General features: G+C 46.7%; 1 protein-coding gene across 4 annotated transcripts in view; it reads right to left on the bottom strand.

Annotated features, from left to right (window-relative positions):
• The window catches only part of ADGRF5 (adhesion G protein-coupled receptor F5), a 100395-nt gene that overhangs the window by 44936 nt on the left and 33960 nt on the right, over nt 1-21499 (bottom strand). For all 4 annotated transcript variants that reach the window (XM_045801823.2, XM_087857044.1, XM_045801832.2 and 1 more), the window contains exons 2-3: nt 11163-11288; nt 4508-4562 (exon numbers count right to left, since the gene is read on the bottom strand). In XM_045801823.2, coding sequence (XP_045657779.2) covers nt 4508-4562; nt 11163-11264 — 157 coding nt within the window. In that variant the 5' untranslated portion in view covers nt 11265-11288. The remainder of the gene's footprint in view (nt 1-4507; nt 4563-11162; nt 11289-21499) is intronic.

Here is a 21499-nt window from a genome sequence, read left to right as displayed (position 1 = left end):
GGACAAGGCTTCTTTATCACTGAAGATTTGCTCTGCTGTTCTCACCCTTAGTCCCGTAACAGGTAAATATTAAAAGATCCCTGTTTGGCTTGTTTCTTAGTATTCTAGTAGGTAGCAATTTGACAGCAGCACCTGTATCCTATCGGACCATTGTCAGCAGATAGAAGATCCTGTCCTCCCTTTAGGTTTTAGAAAGGGTTGTTCACGCAAGGGAAAACTACCAGAACCCCCGGCTGGGGCTCGCTGGCAGGTGCCGATGGAGGGGAGGGTGGGCGGTACAGTGTGTCATAGAACACTGGGCTGTAAAGTCTGGAGAAAGTACTCAATTCTACTGGTTTGTCGTATACCCAAGTCATTGAAGTCAGTGCCATATAAATTCTTCTTCTACTAAGATGAAGACAGTGCTCCTTACGCCTTACCCTACAAAGCTGCTCTAATAATCATGGACTGGAATCTCACAGGCAAGAGCCAGGAACACGTGTTGAAAACTAGAACTCTGCACCACGAGCTCGGACTCTGGAGCCAGAGCGAGGTGGGGTGGAATACCTTCTTTCCTGGGCAGGCCATTTAACCTCTGTGAGCCACACTGTGCCCTCTGTAAAACAGGGGTAATATCTTCTTTGCAGAATTGCTGCTAAGGAGTGGGTATGGAGACCCCTAGCAAATTGTCTGGCATATAGTAGCCAGTCTGAAACAGCAGGTGGAAATAAGACTATTAATGATGATAAATGGGATGGTTATATGACAAGCAGATGTCCGCTGGTAGGTCAAAAAAGCTAATGTTATTCCAATCAGGTCTCACCTTTGAGATGGTTAAACAGACACACTACACTAATCAGAAATTAAAAGAAAAAAGCACTCCCCACACATGGAAGGTCAACCCTGCAACCAAACGCAGACACCAGGCTGAGAGCACCTCAGCTTTGTCACCTTTCTCTGCCACCACCCCACCTGCTTAGCACACTAAATGCCGTATCTATCGTAAGGAAGATTAAGGCCACAGTACCCCCCAAATCTGTCCCTCAACCTGGAAAATGCATGGCATTTCCTGGACCTGGATGAAAAAGGGCCAGCACATGCTGGGGCTGCCAGGTCTGCAGAAAGACCCAGATTCCCACACTGGCAGCCAACAACCCAATTCTCTCACTAGGTAGATATGAGCAAGGAAGCGCCTCCAGCACAGGGATAGGACACCCCGGATCTCCCTTTCTCAAAAATGTGTCTGTTATCCGCTATTCCTTTTGAAGCCAAAGAAGAATCCATGAGGACTTTTCTGCCCAGGACCCAAGAACATTCCCAGTGAAGCTCAGAAACCTGGCATGGAGAACTTCACCAACTGACCCAGAGAGCACTTTTGTGTTACTGCAAACTAGTAAGAAACTTCCACTCTCACTCCCCTAGGAAGATGACCCTTCAGACTAAAGTTGGAGCTTACTGGCAGAGCTCCAAGATGAGATTTCCATTCCAACTCCGGGTTCTACCTCTGGTCTCTACATCCCCCAGACTCTCAGGTCTGTGCGCTCACCGTGTCCCGTGGTCACTGCTACCTTCAACTCACGTCAAAGCTGTCTCCAAGTCCTTTTGATCCACTTCTTGTAATATTTTTCACAAGTGTTCCCCTTTCTCCTTTCCTGTTTCCCTCGCAGGGCCAGGGCCAGTGATGGTCCACGTTGCTGAACCCCTTGCTGGACTCCCGAGCCCTGACTCCTCCATCTAATTCATTCAGTCACAACCATCTGGCTACTTTTCACTTCAGGTGGTTTCCATCAGTCCCTCCTCTGTGCCAGCTTTTCAGATGCTCTAGAAACCAGCTCCTAGTGTAATCGGAACATAACTGGATACTCTGTCCCGTTCTTATTTCCCTCTGCTCCCCAGAAGCCTCTCTGCTCTAACTGGCAGATCCACCCTTTTTCTGGCCTCTGGCATCTGGCCTCCGGGTTTTTGTGCAGACGTCTCTTCCCCAATAGAATTCTGAAATAGTTTTCCAAAAACACTAACTTCTATCTCATGGCATTCCTCCTCCTGCCTTCAGTGGTTATATGGGACTTTCTCTGTACCAGGGATATTCCAGGCTCTTTCAAATGCAATATTATTTTTAAATAAATAAATCTGTGTTTCTAATTTAAAAAAAAAAAACCCAAAAGCAAATAAACTAGATAACCCCAATAACATTTAAATAATATGTACATAATATTATTTAACCTCAACAACGCTGTAATGTAATAACTCGTATATACATTTGTATGCATATGTATGTCTGTGTGTGTGCGTGTGATATATATACGATATATATATATACATATATATGTGTGTGTGTGTGTGTGTGTGTCAAGAGCCCAAGGAAGCTATACAGCTGACCAAAGTAACTTAGGAAGAAGTCCATAGTGGTCTGAGCATAAATGTGAGTGTTGATACTGCTTTTAAAGATGATTCGATCCCAAACCCCAAAGATCTGATCCAGTGCCTCAAAAGGACCTCCCTTTTGAGAATCCTCTTTCTCTTGGAACATTTGTTTGTCTCTTTCTGGCATGAAGTCCCCAGAAGAGGGGATGGATATAAATGTGAAAGGGGATATCACCCTAAAAATTAAAGCTTAATCCTATCACCTCACTTGACTAATACAGCAAGCAGAACACAGACACCTCCATGAGGCCTCTGCTTGATGTAACCCTTCTGTTGCTTTCTTTCATGGTTTTCCTGGAGAGCAAGCAGTGCTGTCTGGTGCAACTCATATCCCAGCTCGGTGTGGTCTAGCACCTGGGTCTTTCCATGGCCATTTCTTACTTTGGTGATTTTGTAAAAGTACCAAAGCCAATTCATCTTCTGCCGATGAGGGCTTGAGTCATTAACACTTCCCAAATGACTCCAGAGGCCGAAAAGCACAGAGGATCGTGCATAATAAATGGAAAACAGGTTTTTATGGTAATTTATCATCATCGTGATTGCTTTTAATGAAAGCACATCTGGAAAAGTTTGGGATGTCAAATCCTTAAATGTGGAAGTGGTTTCCTCCCCAAAGGCTAACCTCTCACAATGTCACCACGGGTCATAAACAGCGGGGCCCGGAAGGACAGGAAGACGTTCCTTTTGCAACTGTATGGTCACTCACTGTCCCAGAGGAAGCTGGCAGCCTGAGCCCTGCAAGAGCCTGGCAGAAGCCCGGGGCTGGAATTCACCCACCAATAGTCCGATTTTAAAAAGAAAAGTCTTTCAGAATACCGAACGGGGACATCTCCAGCTCTGTTCCTGTCACAGGCTGCAAGAGGACTCAGGGACTGGAGTCGATGTCCTGATGCCTGTTTAAAAGCACAGAGAGTGCAGTCTGCGTGCTTCAGGTCGCTTCAGGGAAGGAGGGGAGTGGGAGAGCAAGGGTCTCTAAGGATATAAAACAGAGCTAAAGCAGGAAAGAAAGAATGGCCAAAGAAGAAAAAATGAAGGTATGACCTTCCAATGAAGATTTCGAGACCTTAATAAAATACGATCAAATTGTCATATCGAGCAATGGGCAAAATTGGAGCTGGTTGCTGCTCTGAAAGGCTCTAACGGACACCTTTGTCCTGGCCTCAGGGAAAGCCCGCTCTCTTTGGCAGCTTCTTGGCTCTTGTGGACCACAAGACTGAACAGACCAAGCCGTGGCACACCTGGACACGATTCAGTCATAACCCTAAATGTTAAGAAGTTCAACATTCTCCAGAGCTGGTACAGACACTAAGGCAGTGGACTTTCCACGACCGGAACGTATCCTCCACTCACAGAGGGGCAGCTGTGACAGGGACATACGCTCTCTTCATTTGTTCCCTCATTTACTAAGAAACCGGGCTTGATGCCAGGCTACAGAGATGAAGAGAGCTCAAGAGAACTCCTGTCTCCCGGGGATGACAAACAGGAAGTCAAATAATTACAATGCATTGGGACAAATCTTGTGCTCTGGGAATGTCATGAGGGCAGTGGGAACCCAGAGAAACAGCCCCCCTCCCTGTCTGGGGCATCGGTGGGAAGCCGTACACGGCAGGAGCCCGTGAGAATGGAGACTTAGGCCGGAGTTCCCCAGACGACAAAGTAGGGTGGCAGGTGGGGCAGCGACCATGTGAAAGGAAACAGAAGGAGAACAAGGGGGAGGATCACGTGGCGTCTGGTAAGACTCGAGCAGGCGAGTGGGAGCCCGTGAAAGATTTTATGCAGGGAAATAGTGGAATCAGATTGGTGCTTTTGAAAGGTTAGCATGAAGAAGTAGGGAGCTGAGGAAGAGCCGGTGGGAATGGACTCTTCAGGATCTCTGGAGAGCAGTGAGGGAGGAAGTGAGGAGCTTACAATGTGTTGCTAAGATCCATTCAATGTCATTAGGTAGAGTAGGGAATGGAGTTCCCTTGTAATTACTTCTAGAAATCGAACCCTGATGCGCTTGGAGACTGAATTATGTGGACTGCGGGGTTTGAAAAGTTACAGCAAATGTTATTTGCTCGGATTTGCTAGAAGAAACTGCCAAGCCAAGAGGTTACGTACGTACCTGCTCGTTTTTGCCTCAGTGGCTCTTTCCCCTCTAGTTCACGTTCACGGAGAATCTGCAAGAACGTTTTAGGAAACTGTCAGTTAGCGTTAGAGATGTCTTTTCTCCCTGGCTTTCTGCTCACAGGCCCTGGAATGTCAGAGCTGAGCTGAGGGCTTCGGGTCCCACGAGCACCCCATGCCCTGTAGATGGCAGGTACTCTCTAATGTGACAGACCCCTCTTCAGACTCAGGAGCCGAACCCCAAATCACCATAGCTGAGCCTCTGCAAGTTCCTGCAGTTTGAGTCGGGTCAAGAAATATAAATCATGGTGTTTTTAACTTGTGCTCTCTGCCTAAGACTGAGTCATTCCAGTGACCTCCCAGACCAGTCTCACGACCTCTCCTCAGCGCTCAGCCTGTCCCCACCCCAATCGTTCCGCCACATCAGGGCGGTTTAGATTGTGCATGCTTAGAAGTCATTTTCTCCTCCTTTGGTCTTTTTCCTCTGGGTGGTTCTATTGTCGCTTCCTGCGGCAGGGCTGGGAGGGCTAGCTCTAGAGTGCCTGGGTGCAAGGCTGGGTACTAGCTATGTGACCCTGAGGAACTGCTCTCTGAGCCTCAGTTTTCTTTTCAGTAAAAGGTAATAATAATACTACTGGCCTCATAGAACACTTATGAGAGTTAAATGAACAGCTATGTGACACAGAGTTAGCCCCTTATGAACTTGAATTGTATCATACAGTAGAATAGTTAAGAGCAAGGACTCTGCAGACATTGAGTTCAAATCCTAGCTCTGCTATAAAACAGCTGTGTGACGTTGGGCAAGTGCTTTAACCTCTCTGTGCTTCAGCACTAATCTATAATACAGGGATAAAAATAGTCTACCTCATGAGGTTGTCATAGGATCAAATAATTAACGAATGTAAAGTCCTGAGAATAGTTTGGTGACGTGGTAAGTGCCATTCTGGGACCACACGTCACTCTGTTCTAGGGGCGCCATTCACATGAACCTCTTCACCCACACACTGCCGTTTACTTGGTCTCTATAAAGCTCTTTTCCTGGCATCATGCAGCTTCTTTGTTTCAGAACTGACTTTGACTGGCTTTGTTGTTGGGATCACTGCCAAATTTGCAGCTTGTAACCACACCTTGACCTCACCTGGGCTCTGCAGCTCATCCTTGCTACGATGTGCTTCCCAAAGCAAACTCCCTTCAAGACTCAATAGAAGAGCCAGAGAACCCGTACCCTTTGTGGGGGGGGGGGGGTCCTTTGCCACAAACTCCACATACCTATGAACACCACTGAGGCAGAGCTCATTCTACCATGTCTGGGGTCTATCAGTAGTTTCTAGTTATCTCTCATCATAATGATAATTAAAATAATAATTCTTTTTAAAAAGATTTTATTTATTTATTTGAGAGAGAGAGCGTGCGCGAGCATAAGCCGGGGAAGTGACAGAGGGAGAGGGAAAGCAGGCTCCCCCCTGAGCAGGAAGCCTGACACGGGACTCGATCCCAGGACCCTGGTATCATGACCTGAGCTGAAGGCAGAAGCGAAACCGACTGAGCTCTCCAAGTGCCCCCAAAATAATAATTATTGGGATGTACCCGACACCCCTGTGCCAGGCACTGTTACGTATCTGATGTGTGCTTAGGTATTCAATCCTCCTGACAGTCTACGACATAGATACTACTATTATCCACGTTTCACTGATGAGAAAGCCCAGTTGCTGAGAGGTCAAATGACTTAGCTACGCTCACACAGCCTGTAAGGGCAGACCCAGGACTCAAACTCAGCCAGCTTGGTTCCAGAGTATTGTCCTTCACAGGCAATTAATGATCTTATCAGGAGATACCCCAGTCTGTCTCAGTGACCCACTGTCTCTTACCCAACACCTTTCTCTTTCTCTGCTGCTTCCTCCTAGCCCCTCTTTCCTTCCAACAACAGTATTCCCATCCATGGCGATCTGTAGAGGGGCCATCCATGTACCTGACAGTGCATAAACGTTCTTGAAGCAACAAAGAGAGGAATGATGCATGACGATTGGAATTTCAGAAGCCCAGTTGCTATTTCGTTTGTAGTGGGCTTATTTTCGCCGTACTTAAATGCACAGGAACTGAGAAGGAGCAAAGTCAATGCATAGGGCTGGTTCCTGTCCAGCTTCCCCTGGAGCCTGCTTTGGCTCTGTGCCCAGGCAGAAGGAAAGGGTCTTCCACTGCATTCCTGCGTCCATCCTCCCTGGGGCCTGGGGGCAGAGAGCGGGGAGCCACCAGGAAGGCTTCTCTGTCCACTCTTCATGGGCTGTGGTTGGGGGACTCAGCCCAGGAGAAGGTGACCACTGGCGGTCACCTTTGGGATGCTCTCCAAGGTCTCGATTTCATTTTCTCCATTCCCCGGTGGGACTGAGGAATTGAGGTTAAAATCAAGGTGCAGTCATTTCTCTGGTACACAGCATTTCAATCTGTGACCACGAGGATCCCTTCCCTCAGCTCCCCCAACCCAATTTAGTGGGGCTGGGATATGGTGACAGAAACTGCCTTCCAAACATGAGGCTGTCTTTCGAGAAGCACTACCTTGTAGCTATTTTCCACATCCTGATGGTGATGATCTGGAAGTGTCAGGGGACATCCCTGCCAAGTGTTGCTCCTGCAGCTCTGTCACCTGCTGCCTCTGTTGTCCAGTGAAGATGGACAGCTTCTTGTGAGAATAACCTCCTTTTTTAGTTTAAGCTCTGCAATCATTGGGGAAAATGGAGGAAAAACTAAGAGCGATCAAGTCTCAGAGGAGATCCTTGGTGGTGGTGGTGGTGATGGTGATGGTGAATACCCTAGGCCCTCCCAGATTTGAGAAGGGCTGCCTGGATTTCACCAAGACAAATGCTAGAGTCCCACCCAGCACCGAATCCCAGCATCTCCTCTCCTTTGTAGTTGGAAAAGGCATTCACTCACTCTAAGGCTCAATGTCTTACATGATGGAAAGTAATGTTCTGAGGCACACCAAATGCTTGGACAGTTTCTGGAAGTGGTGTGTGTCCAGCCAGCCTGGGGCTCACCAGAGGCCACCCTTGCCCTCCTGAGTCCTCATGTGACCCCCAGTTCAGGGACCTTTGTGACTCTGACAATTGCCTTTTCTCTTAAACATTGGGTGCTGAGGAGAACTCACAGGGGAGCATAGATCTTGCCAGATGAAGTATTTACTTCAGACGAGAAAACAGAACCTCTAGGGGGCCTCCCTCTGCTTATCCATGTAGAGGTACCCAGATGAGTAGCTGAGGACAAGGGTCACCTCTGACCAAAGAGGATTTCCTTATGGCCAAGTCTCAGCCGGAAGACACAAGGTCACCAATTCCAGGAAATGCCCCACCTTTTGGACGTGATGACTTTCAAATAATTGTGTATGGGGAGGAGAGGGGGCCTGAAGTAGGTGTGGACAATCCATCAGGAATGAGAAGTGGCATATTTGGGGTAGAAAACATTATCCCAGTGAACAGGATGACAAAAAACGTGGTCACCAAAGGCCCCTGGAGGTCGCCAGATCTCACTCCTCTTCACCAAGGCCCCGTCACTCACTCCTCTTTTTCTTGGAATCTCCAATTTACCATCTTTGCCTCCGGTTGGCTAACTGTCTCCTCAAAGCTCTTGTCAGGATGTATCCTCACAAAGGTGTATGAATCCAGGTTTATTTGCACTAGCATAGTAAAAGTAACCCCCCAATCTGGAAGCTCTTGCTCTGTGCTAGTCACTGTGCTGAGGCCTATGTTCGTGTGTGAGAATGTCTAAGCCTCACGACAAACCAATGAAGGTGATACTATTTATTCTCATAATGTGTAGAGCAGACAGGGTCAGGGAGATGAAGAAACTTGCTGAAGAAATTTCCAAAGCTAACCAGAGCTGGGCTTCAGACTCAGCCAGGAATCTGAGGTTGAGGGTCCACCACCTTGCTGCTCAAAGCGCCATCTTTGGAGCCGGAACAAGGACAACCTGTCGGAAAGGCCGCATCCGGGCCGCCCCCCAGACTTCCTGAGTTGAAATCTGCATCTTAATAAGGTGCGCAGACGGGTTAATGCGCACACTGATGTTTGACAAGCTACATTATCGCACTTTGAAAGCCCGTCACCCCACATTTCTGTGCGCCATGCTCAGAGCCGCGTCATTATTCAGAATAGCCTAGAAAGCAACCCAAGTGTCCATGAATGGGTAATGGGTAAACAAAATGTGGGATATACGTACAATGGATCATTATTCAGACTTAAGAAAGGAAGGAAATTCGCACGCCTATTACCACATAGGTAAATTTTTAGGACATTATGCCAAGTGAAATCAGTCACGTAAGGGCAAATACTGGATGATTCCACTTACATGAGGGACTTAAAGTAGTCGGAGTCCCAGAGGGAAAGTAGAATAGCAGTTGCCAGGAGCCAGGGGAAGGGGGAAATGGGAAGCTGTTGTTTAATAGCTATTGATTTTCAGTTTTGCAAGGTGAAAAAGTTCTGCAGATGGGTTGCGTGGTAATGTGGGTCTGTTTAAGGCTACTGAACTATGCACTTAAAAATGGTTAAGACGATAAATTGTGTGCATGTTTACCACAACAGTTTTTAAAAGCTCATCACTACGTGTTGCATTTAAAACGGTAGAAGGTCAGCCTTGGGAACTGAGCACCTGCTTAGGGCAGGATAACTGATGAGGTAGGTTCAAGGTCATCTCTCTAAATGAGGGAGTCTTCTGCCTTTGGGTTGTATGAAGATATGATATCTCAAAGGCAGATCTAGAGAGGAAATGTGGGACCTTTTGGGGTGGTGGTGGGAGTTCCCAGGAAGACAGAGTTTGAACTCCGCCAGCAACTTTGGGAAGTCACTGGCTTATCCCCTGACCAGCTTATGCCCCCAGACAGATGGAGGGGCTTTGTTAGGACCACCGCAGTGAGGACCAGCCTGGCCTGGCGAGAGGGCACCACTGCAGCCATGAGTGCTAGGAAAGCCTGGAACAGAGGCACAGCTGACCCCACTGCTGAGATGACCTCATGCTGAGGCTTCCCCGCCCCGCCCGCCCAGGCCTGAGTAACTAGAGCACTATACTGACCCTGTGAATTCATAGGAAGGTAAGTGTTTCTCTCCTATTTATCTGAGCAAGCTGCCGCATACAGTCACACGAGGTGAAGCCCACACTGGAGTTTGGGAGAAGAGACACACGGTGTATAGCTCCCAAGTCATGAAAGAAATAGTGAAAAGGACAAAGAAAACCGAGGTCAAATGAAAGACAGGAAAACAGAAAAGAGGAGGAAGTGCATAAAGTCGTAAAAGAAAATCCTGAAAGTAAGATCAAGCGTCTTATATATGACATTAAATGTAAATAAATTTGTGCTTCCCAAATCAAAGTCAGATTTACTCAGGTTTGGTTTAAAAGAAAAAAAACTTCATGCCCATGTTGTTTGTAAGAGAACCATTAACACGAAGTGCTACATTAAAGGCTAAACAAAGAACAAAGATCAGGCAAGCACATTTATAAAAACAGGACTGGGGGCGCCTGGGCGGCTCAGTCAATTGAGCGTCCTACTCTTGGTTTCAGCTCAGGTCATGATCTCAGGGTCATGACATCGAGTCATGCAGAGTCTGCTTGAGATTCTCTCCCCCTTTCCCTCCGTCCCTCCCCCTGCCCGCGCTCTCTCTAAATAAATAAGTAAATAAATAGATAAATAAATATCTTACCAAACACCAGGATTGATCGTTGGAATAGATGACAAAGAATTAAAACGAAGAAGTACAAAGCAGAGCAAAAAGCGACATTCTAGGATGCCAGAAAGTACCAATGAGCTCTCATAGTGACCGAATAAAATAGCACTTAGATATCTTTTTTAAAAATCGGTAGCAAAAGATGCCATTACAGTGGGACCAATAAATAATAATAGCAAAAAACCTGCGTGCCAGGCACTGTTCTAAGGCATTTCACAAATACTAACTGATCCAATTATCCTAGCAATCAGGAAATCAGTACTATTATCATCGTTCTACAGGTGAACAAATGGAGACACAGAATTACATCAGTTTCCCAAGATTTCATAACGAGTAACATGCCCTGTCTCTGGTGTCTGGGGTGGCCTCAGGAAGGAGTAACTAATAATTCCCATAAGGAGTAAGGGAATGTTCATCACCCTCTTTCGTTAAGCTAATATCCCATGAACTTCCCAAAGCCAAAACAAAACCACCTGATAATCTGTCAGCAAGACGTTTAAATGACATCTGTGGCCCCATCGGCTCTATCAGCCTGTGATTATCACGCACACACACACACACACACACACGCCCCTTCTGAAATGCATTCTAGTCTGATGCTCAAGTTTGAATGAATTCTTTGAGAACATGCGTCCTGCCCACTCTCACCATCTGCCTTCTAGTCACTGTTGTCAGTTTCAGAGTGGAGTTTCAGGCCTCAAGGTGGCCATTTAGTTAAGGAGGGAGGCTGGGGGCTGTTCCCTTGACCACCACAAATGTCAGAGTATGCTAAGTGGTAGCCCAGTAGACACACTGACATCCATTTATGTTCACCCTTTCCCCCGCATTTGCAACATTTTCTCAAGGGCCTTAAAGATTTATTTTAAAGCAATTTCCGTCTGTGACATTCCCAGGAAATCAGAAAAATTTGACAAGGAAAAATTTAGCTGACATAGGTGTACTCACCAAGGGATGAACGATAGACTCTAACTTCAAGTTCAGTGTAGCTTGGGAAAAATAAATCCCAATAATCATGAAGCACAATGTGGTTCTCCTTGGGGATTGCATTTCTTTAGGATTGAGTTGCTTTGCCTGAAATGTAAATACGATAGTTTAGAGATACAAGAATTTGTTTATCAAACATAGACAGAACTAGCAAACCCTGTTTCGAAGGTCACATGACAAAAAGAGAAGAACAACGGGAGGGGCATGAATAACATGTACACAAGAAATGAACAAAAGGATCCAGAGTACAGTACTTACCTTTGCTAAATACATCACACTCTGATATTTTCAGTTCGATCCTATCCTATCTCACCCATTTTTCCTTCAAATTCTGGTAGCAGCCCATTAAATTGACCTCGTGATGCATATTAATGGACTATGACTCATTAGTATGAAAAATCCCGGACTTAGTCACAAATATATAAGCCGTACTTTATAGTCTTTTATAGGAATATAGCGCATAAGGTGGGATATTCACATAACGTGTCCCATCTTACGCACTGGTTTTTGACAGCTACCTCTATAATGCTGATGATCAAGATGAACTTTTTTGGTGACTAGATTAATCACCACTGCTCTTAACAAGTTGGGTATCAGATTGCATTAATCCAACCCTCGCGGGTCTGCGGACCCGGACAAACAGCTTTGTACAGACTCCTTTCCTCACTGACATATTTACAGCCATGTACTTCCATGAAAAGAGCAGTAGACCAAGAGACAGAAGATACACATTAAGATCCAAGATCGCTGTATATGGTGTGTCATTGGGTAAGTCACTCATCTTCCCTGAGCCCGATATTCCCCATCTGTGAAACGGGAAGAGTTACACCTCCTCTTGTTTTCTCGCAGACTTTCCTGGGGCTCAGATGATTAAAACCCATCCAGAGCCGCGAGGGGTGCAGGCTGCCGTGGGCTCACGCTGGTCGTTGGTGGAGTGCAGAGGGCAGCCATCAGGAAGGGCGGGCCTCGGCCCAGGCGTTGCGGCGAGTGCCAGGGGACCATGGCCAGGATAACACACAGATGGTAGCCAAGGCTCACACGCCAGGGAGAATTGTGTTTCAATCACCAGCTGCTGGCTGCCTTCTTTTCCTCTTCCCCAGTGGAAAAGAGGGAAGCATAAGGCCCTGGAAAACTGACCCAATTTGCAGATCTGGCAATCAAAATACATTTTTAAAATTCTGCAACTCAATGGGTTTTGGAAAATGCTTCGCAATTTAGGTTACGAGAATAGATATCTCAACCAGATGCATCTGTCATAGGGCAAGCGTAGCAACCGATCCTTTGTTCAAAGGGAACAGGCTTTTGTGGGTATCGAGCAGACCGAGCCTGGTGATAGCAACTGCTCCTGGGATGAAATGGGTACGTAGGAGGCAATTTAACCTTTTCAGGCCCCACCTTAGTGCACTCGACTAGCTGCTTCCAGATAGAAGCAGTTAGTAACTGAATGTTTAATGAGCCTCCCTTGACCTGTGACAGCCAGGGAGGAACCCAGGGTTAGAGGGACTAGAGCTAACTCTATACCCTTTCCACCATTTCCCAGTGGTGCACTGGGGGTCAGAATTAGCAAGAATTATAATGTCTCCAAATGGTCATGTCTGGTCCTTTGGTATAGGCCAATGGCCAATGCTGCTCACTGTCCCCGTCTTCCCTCAGCTTCCCTAGGGACAGTTCTTGATGAAGTTAACACTCTTCTCTCTATTGACCTGTTTAGTGACAACAAACTCATAAGTCAATAGGATGGAGAAGGGACCCCACTGTGGGAAAGGGAATGTTCTCTGGATGCAGGAGAATGAGAACAGAAACCCAGTCACTGCTTCCACAGTAAGGGTAAGGGGTGGGTTCTGCACTTGAAAAAAGAATGCCACCATGTTGATGGAAAGGTAATATTAAAAATATTTGACAACCAGTTTGTTTGGTCATACCATTGGCCTGGCCAATCAGAACAGTGATACCAGCTGAAGATCAGCTCAGCTTTTGGAGTTCCTACATTTTGGGAGATACCTGAAGACAAACTTCTCTTACCTATAGCAGTAATCTTTCATTAACCCTCAGCTCACATGTATTCTCATCCATGAGTAGCCAATGGAGGCTGTTCAACTTGGCTAATGGTGAAAAAAAAAAATCCAAATTCACCCGATTAAAGGCAGGGAGTGGAACCCCAGATGCAAGGCAATGTATTTTCAGTAGTGTCCCTTTAATTGTAAATCCCCTAGAAGTTCACATTCACTCTACATTCCTGGATTAAATGGCAGACAACTGCCAAGAAACACAGAAACAAACAGGCAGAGAAGAACAAAAATTATCTGATGTTGCTCTCAATTTCTTTCTCTTTTTAAATTATAAGTCCTGGATACTGTCTAATGAAACTTGCCAACGTGAATGAGCCAGCTGTGTCTTAGAAAAAGCTGGGACGTATGATCTCATGCTCAGTACAAACCCTGGGGTGATGAGCAACTTCCGGATCTTCTCTGGTCCTATTTTCCTGTCCGTGAAGTTAGAAGACGGGGAAAGGGAAATCAAACATCCTGACATCATATGCCAGGAATAAGTCCTCAGGATTCCCAGCAGCACTGCATTTGCAAGGTGGGGGTCTGGTTTCCTTGAAGCAGTCCTATAATGACATTCTCTTGCAGGCTGATTATGCATCAGGAACCGCCACTGTGAGACTGGCCTGAAACAGACCAGGAAACTAATCTCCTAAATCCTAGGTACCACCAGTGCTCCAAATCAGCTACTCTCCTGGAAACCCTTCATCAGCCCTGACCTGTCCAGACTTTATTGGCGGGAGAGGGGGAGGGAGGGGAAGAGGAGCAAATGAGCTCGCATGCCTTTGCAAGGTGGAAAGCATGTTCACAAAATGGCCACGTCTGTGAGGTCTGGTGTCCCAAAGTCATCATCAAGTTGTAATTTCCAGCTCCATCTAAGTAGGCAATAGTGGATTCATTCTGGAAACGATTTATTTCCTACGCTCTACACAGTTCTGCCTTTTCGTGCTCTCTGGTATCCTTAGCACCCCCTCTCCTGGGGTCCTTAGCCTGGATACTCTCCTGGTTCCTCTTGGGGAGGAGGAAGGTGAGGTGACAATATGAACCCATACTTGCTCAGTCTCTGAGCTGGTGCCTCCTCCTGCCTCCAGCCCAGGGCTCTGCTCCCTACTTTAGCCTTTAGCCTGGCGCGCAGTCCCTCCCCTTAGCATTGCCTAGGGAAAAAAGTTCCCCGTGGTATTTGTGCATCATCTCCTCCAATGGTTCTTATTCCTGGCTGCACACCAGAACCATCAACTGGGGAGCTTCTTATTTTCCTTTTTCCATTTGCTGTTTGTTGTTTTAAAATCTACCTAGACTAATGGAAGTAGAACTTCTAGGGGGGTGGGAGCCAAAATTTTGTATCCACCCAAGCTGTTTCTGATGCATAGGGAAGTCTGAGGTCTGCAGATATGTATTTTCAGCAATCTATGGCTCCTTCCACATTCCCCTGCACTCTGGAACCTTCCATCACCAGCCTATAGCTCTCTCTACTACAGAAACCATGGAGAAATGGAAGCTTGAAGAAATGCATTTAGAAAGCAATTAGTCAATGGTGAATGAATGAATGGATGAATGGAAGTGTGAGTTCCGAGGTGATCTACCTAATAGCTTTTTGTTGTTTTTTTGCTTGTTTGTTTTGAAAGAGAGAGAGCGCATATGAATGGGGGGTGGGGGCAGAGGGAGAAGGAAAGAGAGTATTTGAAGCAGGCTCCATGCTCAGCACGGAGCCTGACATGTGGCTCGATCTCAGGACCCTGAGATCATGACCTGAGCCAAAATCAAGATGCTTAAGAGACTGAGCCACCCAGGCGCCCCCTACCCAATAGTTTTTGATACGATCCCATAGCAGACGCTGTTACTTGAGATTGTATTTTACGTCTCATCTAGTATCAAATATGTTGCGCACTCAGGCGCTGACAAATACAGAGTGTTTTCTGCAGCCCCAAATTGTGCTCTGCCATCATGAATTGAAATGAGTCCTGGTCCTTGCCCCCAAGAAGCTCTCAGTCTCCTTGGTAAGATGCCAAACATAGACTGAAAAACATCAACGTAAAAACCACTACGTACTGAATGTCTACTATATACCAGGCACAGTGCTAAGTGCAGTAAATAGGTGAACTCACTTAGCGCGCCTCTCACAATGACCCCGGGACATAGGTATTTTTATCCTAATTCATAGGTGAGAAAACGAAGGCCCAGAGAGGTTGCAGAATTCACCCAGAACACACAACTAGTAAGTAACAGAGCCAGATCCGCCCCCACGTTGGCCTGTCTCCCAAGTGAGCTGCTGTGTACAAGTGATAAGAATGCCTGGAACTGAGGATGGGGGCGGGAGGTGGAGCGGGATGAGTTTGGCAGTGACCGGGGTCTGTGGCCAGACTCTGAAGGATGGGCGATGCTTTCATGTGTAATAGAGAAAGAAAAGAGAAGCTCAGGCAAAGGAGAACAGCATCAGCAGAGGGAACAAAAGGAGCCCAAAGGGTGAGGTTTAGCAGTCCCCTGCGCCCCTCGTGGGGGTTCCCTTGAGCAGCTTGCCCAACCACTGTGACGCAGGCTCAGCCACGGTCCCCAGGAGGACATTGTTCTCCCGAACAATGACTGGCCCCAAAGAAGGCAGAGCTATTTTTGCTGTGACTTGGAAAGAGACTTGGGTGGTGTTAGGACTCAGGTGATTCCCTCTTTCCTGTAGTAGACTGGAGTGGAAAGAACACCAGCTTTGAAGCAAAACAGGCTTGTGTTCTGACTCGAGCTCCACCACTCATAACCATGGGTGAGACGCTTGGCCCCACCGAGCCTCAGTCTGCGGATAGGAATGGCAAGGATCACTGCGCCCGCCCTGCAGCATGACTGTGGACGTTGGAGATCATACCCACAAGGCACAAAAGGGCACACAAGGGGCTGGTCATCATTGTGGGCCGAGTTGTGTCCTTCCAAAATTGGCATGTTGAAGTCTAACCCCCGGTACCTCAGAATGTGACCTTATTTGAAGACAGGGTCTTTAAAAATGTAATTAAGTTAAAATGGGGTCATTACAGGGGGGCCTCATCCCCTACGACCAGTGGCCTTATAATAAGAAGAGGAGACTAGGACGTGGAAGACACAGAGGAAGATGACCATCTAGCAGCCCAGGAGAGAGGCCTCTGAAGAAATCACCCCCGCTGACGTGTTGATCTCCGAGTCTAACCTCCAGGACTGTGAGAAAATAGATTTCTGTTTACACCACCCAGTCCGTGGGACTTTGTTATGGCAGCCCTGGAAAACTAATTGGAATTCAATAAAAATGATACTCCCCTATGTATTTTTAAAGATTTTATTTATCTGACAGAGAGACACGGCGAGAGAGGGAACACAAGCAAGGAGGGTGGGAGAGGGAGAAGCAGGCTTCCCGCTGAGCAGGGAGCCCGATGCGGGGCTCGATCCCAGAACGCTGGGATCATGACCTGAGCCGAAGGCAGACGCTTAACGGCTGAGCCACCCGGGCGCCTTGATACTCCCCTATTTTTTATTTAAAAAGGGTGAGTGTGATCCTCTGGTCTGCTGCTCAACATTTATTGAGTGCTTATTCCGAGTATGTTTTTATGAAAACTGAACAATGAATTATCGGTGTATCTGAACAGAGCGTAAACACACACTGTCTGAATTGGAAGACAAATTAGAATTCATCTCTAGTCCCAGCACTGCCCCCACCCTCCACACCCCTTAGTTTTTCAGATGAGAAAACTGAGGCCTAGCAAGGGCTGTGAGCCTCAAAGTCAGGACTCAGGAGGCCAACCAAGCACTCTTAAAATTCTAGATAATAATGGTGTCCTACAGTCAGGCAAGCCATTTCTGATAGGACTGTGGATAGTCATTGTCATCAAAGATGCTGCTGCTGAGAAGTATGGATCCCTGTGATTTAGGAGGTGTTCACTCTGTTCCAGGCGTGATGCTAAGCTCTCCCCAAGGATCATGTCATTCAACCCTCTCGAAGATCCTGCAATACCACTCACTTCTCTCTACTTTTCAGAGGGAGAAATGGGAAGTTAGAAGGAGGAGTAATTCACCAAGGCCACACAGCTGACACACTGTGGTGGCAAAACTATAAGCCAGACAGTGTATCCCGCTAGGCCTTGGGTTACAAGGCCTTCCTGGTGGGATATCAACAGGAATAAGTGGAAAACTTTCTCTGTATGGACACTGATCAGGCAACTGGAACTATGAATTCTAGCCTCACTCTGCCCCTAACCAGTTGTGTGATCTGGGGCAAGTCGCTTCATCTTTCAGAATCTCAACTGTGTTATCAGCAAAGGCAGAGAGTGGACCACACTCAATATGGGAGTTGGCCTCTGAAGTCCCATTACTGTTCAGAGTCTAAAATTTCTCACGTTTATTTCAAAGGCAAGGTAACATCACTTAGACTTCTGAGCCTAACCAAAACTCTCTCTCACATTTATCCCGCCCACCTCTTACTTAACGATACGGTTCAGGCCCCTCATGTGAGCCATTGCAATGGCTTCCATTCTTTCCCTCCTGCCCCATCGTCTACATGGTTAGAAGATTAATCTTCCAGAAGCGCCCTTCTCACATGTTATGCCCTGTTCAGCTCCCCACTGCTTTTAGAATAGAAGCAATTGCTTTCGTTGATACTCAAGGCCTTCCATGACCTGGATTTTATATTCCAGAGCAAGCATATTTAATAAGCATTGATCAGATTTTCACCGCCAAAGGGGGTTGATTTTTCATAATTGAAAATAGGGTAAGGGGTTTTCCAGTGTTCATGAAAAAGTAAAAATGCAGAAACTAATCTTTGAGAATTCTCATCCTGGCGGTGGAGAGGGGCATTTATCATTGTCAAACTATTTTTCGGTGTTTGGCAAAATAATCCTGCCATTTACTTGGTTTGGTAATCTCCATCTTTCCCTGCCTCTGGGACTCAGGAAAATCACTGCATATTCAAATTCTATCCTCCTGGCTGGAGGTTCCTTGATCTGTTCAGCTATAAATAGTCTCTACTTCCTCCAAACACCCGCTCTTAATCGAGGTCCTTAACCTTCCTCCTTGTGCTATATTTATTGTTCTAAGTATATCATGGAGCAATTCTATTTACTCCCTTACTCATGTATCCATTTCTGTATTCATTCAGCACAAACATTGATTAAGCCCTGCTGAGTGCCGGGCACTCTGCTAGGTGCAGAGGAAGCAATAGAAAACAAGGGAATGATCCCTGTCTCCGTGGAGCTTAGAGTCTAATGGAAGAAATAAGCATCATTGAAGAATCAGCGACACAATTCATTGTTTCACTATGACTGTGAAATTGTGACCAAGGAGAGTAATCAGAACACTAGTCCATTGTTGAGCGCCTACTGGGTGCCAGGCACCGAGTTGAGCATTGACTGTATTAAATCTTTTAGTCCCCACAGCAATTACAGTGCAAGGGGTTTAGTATGATATCTAATGAACAGTATGATATGAAATGAACTGAGCCACAGAGTGGTTAAATATTTTGCCCCAAATCACACAGCTAGTAAGTGGCAGAGGGAATAGAGATGACAGCCTAGGACTGAGGCCCACAGAATTCCAACAACCAGAGGTCCTGTCAAAGAAGGTGACTGAGCCAAGATGTTTGGGAGTGAGAGACCAGAGAGGCAGGAAGGAAATAAGGCTAGAAGAGCCTGGAATCAGGGAAGATCCGGTCAGACCATGGCCAACCACGTCCAGTGGTGCTGAAAGGACCATAAGAAGGGGGCTGAGATTGCCCATAGGATTTGGACACATGATGTATTCTCAGTAAGGGGGCTCTCCTTGGAGTGAGTGGGGAGGAAATCACATTGAGGGCAGGTGTACATTGAGTGGGAGATGAGGACGTGGAGACGGCGAGGGTATACAACTGAAGAAATTTGGTTGCAAGGTGGAGGAGAGAGTGGAGATTTTTCCCATGTGTACCCTGCTCGGCTCTCCCATCACACACAGTAGTGATGTTAAATGTGTGACTTTCTTTTTAAGAAAGGAGCTAACTGTATGGCACGAGAGGACTCCATCAAGGGAAGCCATGCCTCCTACTAACGCTTGGCCTGTGACTGGCTCACTAGACAAGCTACTGTCCCCTTCGAAAAAAGCCACTGGCCTGTCTCCCTATTCCCGTTTCGCACGTTCTGGGGTACAGACTACATGGTCACGTAGCTATTCTTTTAAACATGTACTTCTGATGAAAATAGTAGGTGAGAGACTGAAAATAGATAAAAGCATGCATCATTCTACGACTGGAAAATAATTCAAAGCAGATTCCTTTTGATGACAGATGCTAAACAGTAATACCAAATTTCAGGAGGGATTGCAAATTTTGCTGGGATTATTACTCTTCGCTCATCTCCATGAGGCACAGGGTACCATCAGTAACCTCCCTCCCAAACTGTAGAAAGATAGATTAAAAATCCTCAAGTATAACTTTAAGAGCCTGCCGTCTTAGATCTGTATTTTCAACTGCAGAGGTGATAAGACTTATCTTTGCTGACATTATTTAATTAGATGATTCATCCCTTGCACATGCAGAGCGATAAGCTAAATATTTATTTAACACGAACACGAACCACAATGGCAATTAAAGGACTGCCTTGAAAAATTTTTTTTCTATTTAATTTTCCCTTTCCTTGAACTAGGGTCCTGCAGTAGCATTGTGTCGGGGCGGCACAGGACTCCCAGATTACAGAGGAACATTTGTTTGTACACAATGGGGTCAAGTTTTCCAAAACACACTGCACATGTGTGCAGGGTTGATAACCTTTTATACTTCTTCCCTTGTTGTAAATCCCTGGAGGGTTTTAACCTTTAAGCAAGAGATTGCCATCTTTATGAAAACATGAAGTTCCTAACTCAGCTCTTATCTCATCTATCTTGCTACTTTCATTTGCCGTGTGGAGGGGTTTCCCTAAGCCCTGGCAAAACAATGCCAGGGGTGCATTCCAGTTGCGAGGGAGGGTAGCCCTGCGTCTGGCAGTAGCGCTGGAGAGAGTATCAGAGGGCTTGGGTATGGGTGCAAGCCTTACAGTTCTGTGGTTCTACGCTTCAGCGAGATGCAAAAAAAACACTGAAGTATTAATCATAATAATAATGGACCAATCGGAGCAGCCTCTGGTCACTATGCAGGAGAGAGGCCTGGAGGCCGTCATTCTGGATAGTGGGGAGGTCTGGGTGGCTGAGGTAGAGGTGGGCGGGGACCACGCTGGGCATTCCAGGGGCTCAAGGGAGCAATTTACAACATGGTTTCAAATATTCCAACATTTTAATAATTGGCAGCCCCCTGTGTCTCCTGCTTTCAGGGGCCCTTGCCCACTCTGTCTCCTGAGACAAGGCATTGCTGTCCTTGGCCAGTGACTTCATTTCTCAGAAATGTTCATTTCCCCCTCTAGGGATTCTGTTAGACTTCAAGAATAAAGCGTGCATGTGATTCAAGATGAAAAAACTACTATTTTTTCCCCAAAAAAATACAGTACCCTAAGAAGTCACAAACATTCCAAGATTTCTTTAATCTGGACAGTGTGATATTCGTCAATGCCATTCTTCACGAGTCCTCGTCCTCCCTGGGTTCTTGATTTCTGAAGTCACTTAGTGTCTCCTCCTTCATGGTGCACCGCCCCCCCCCCCGGGGTCTCTCATCACTCCAGTTTTTGCTCCTTTCCCTCCTCCTCACATGATTCCCCACAACTGCCCCACCATGGGCCTGCCAAAAACTGTCCCGGGTCCTGAGTTCATCCCCCTTGACACCCTTTCTCTTAGGGAGCTTGCCCCTTTCCGTTGTTTTAATTACCAAGTTACGTGAGAATTCCCAAAGCTTTATTTCCACCCTGATCTCTTTGCTACCTATCAGGAACGTCTCCCCCACCATACTATTCGCACCTGGGTCAAAATTCAGCTCACCCAAAACTGAATGTCATTCTTCTCTCTCACGGCTCCCTCCTCTTTCCAGATTTGCCAATGGCCGGTCTCGCTGTCTGGTTTGCCGGGCTCACCACGCCACAGGTAGTGAGCAGGAGAGGAGAGGGAGCAGCAATTCAACCAGGCGCTGAGTCCTGTCATTGCCTCCGCTGCTGCCTGCTGTCCCCTGGCCACCACCGTGGTTTGGACACGATCACCTCACACCTGGATGGTTGCAGCAATCTCCTGACTGGCTTCCTCACTCCTTCCCCCACCCACTCAATAACCCAGCACACCATCAGCAGATTCATTTGCCTAGAACCCTATTTTCCATAGATTACTGTCTACCGCATTCAAATCCTTCAAACATTCTCAAGTGAC

This window comes from Ursus americanus, chromosome 29, assembly GCF_024610735.1.
Source record: "Ursus americanus isolate L20-20 chromosome 29, mUrsAme1.1.p, whole genome shotgun sequence".
NCBI classification, from domain to species: Eukaryota; Metazoa; Chordata; class Mammalia; order Carnivora; family Ursidae; genus Ursus; species Ursus americanus.
This window is presented reverse-complemented; position numbering and strand designations above follow the sequence as displayed.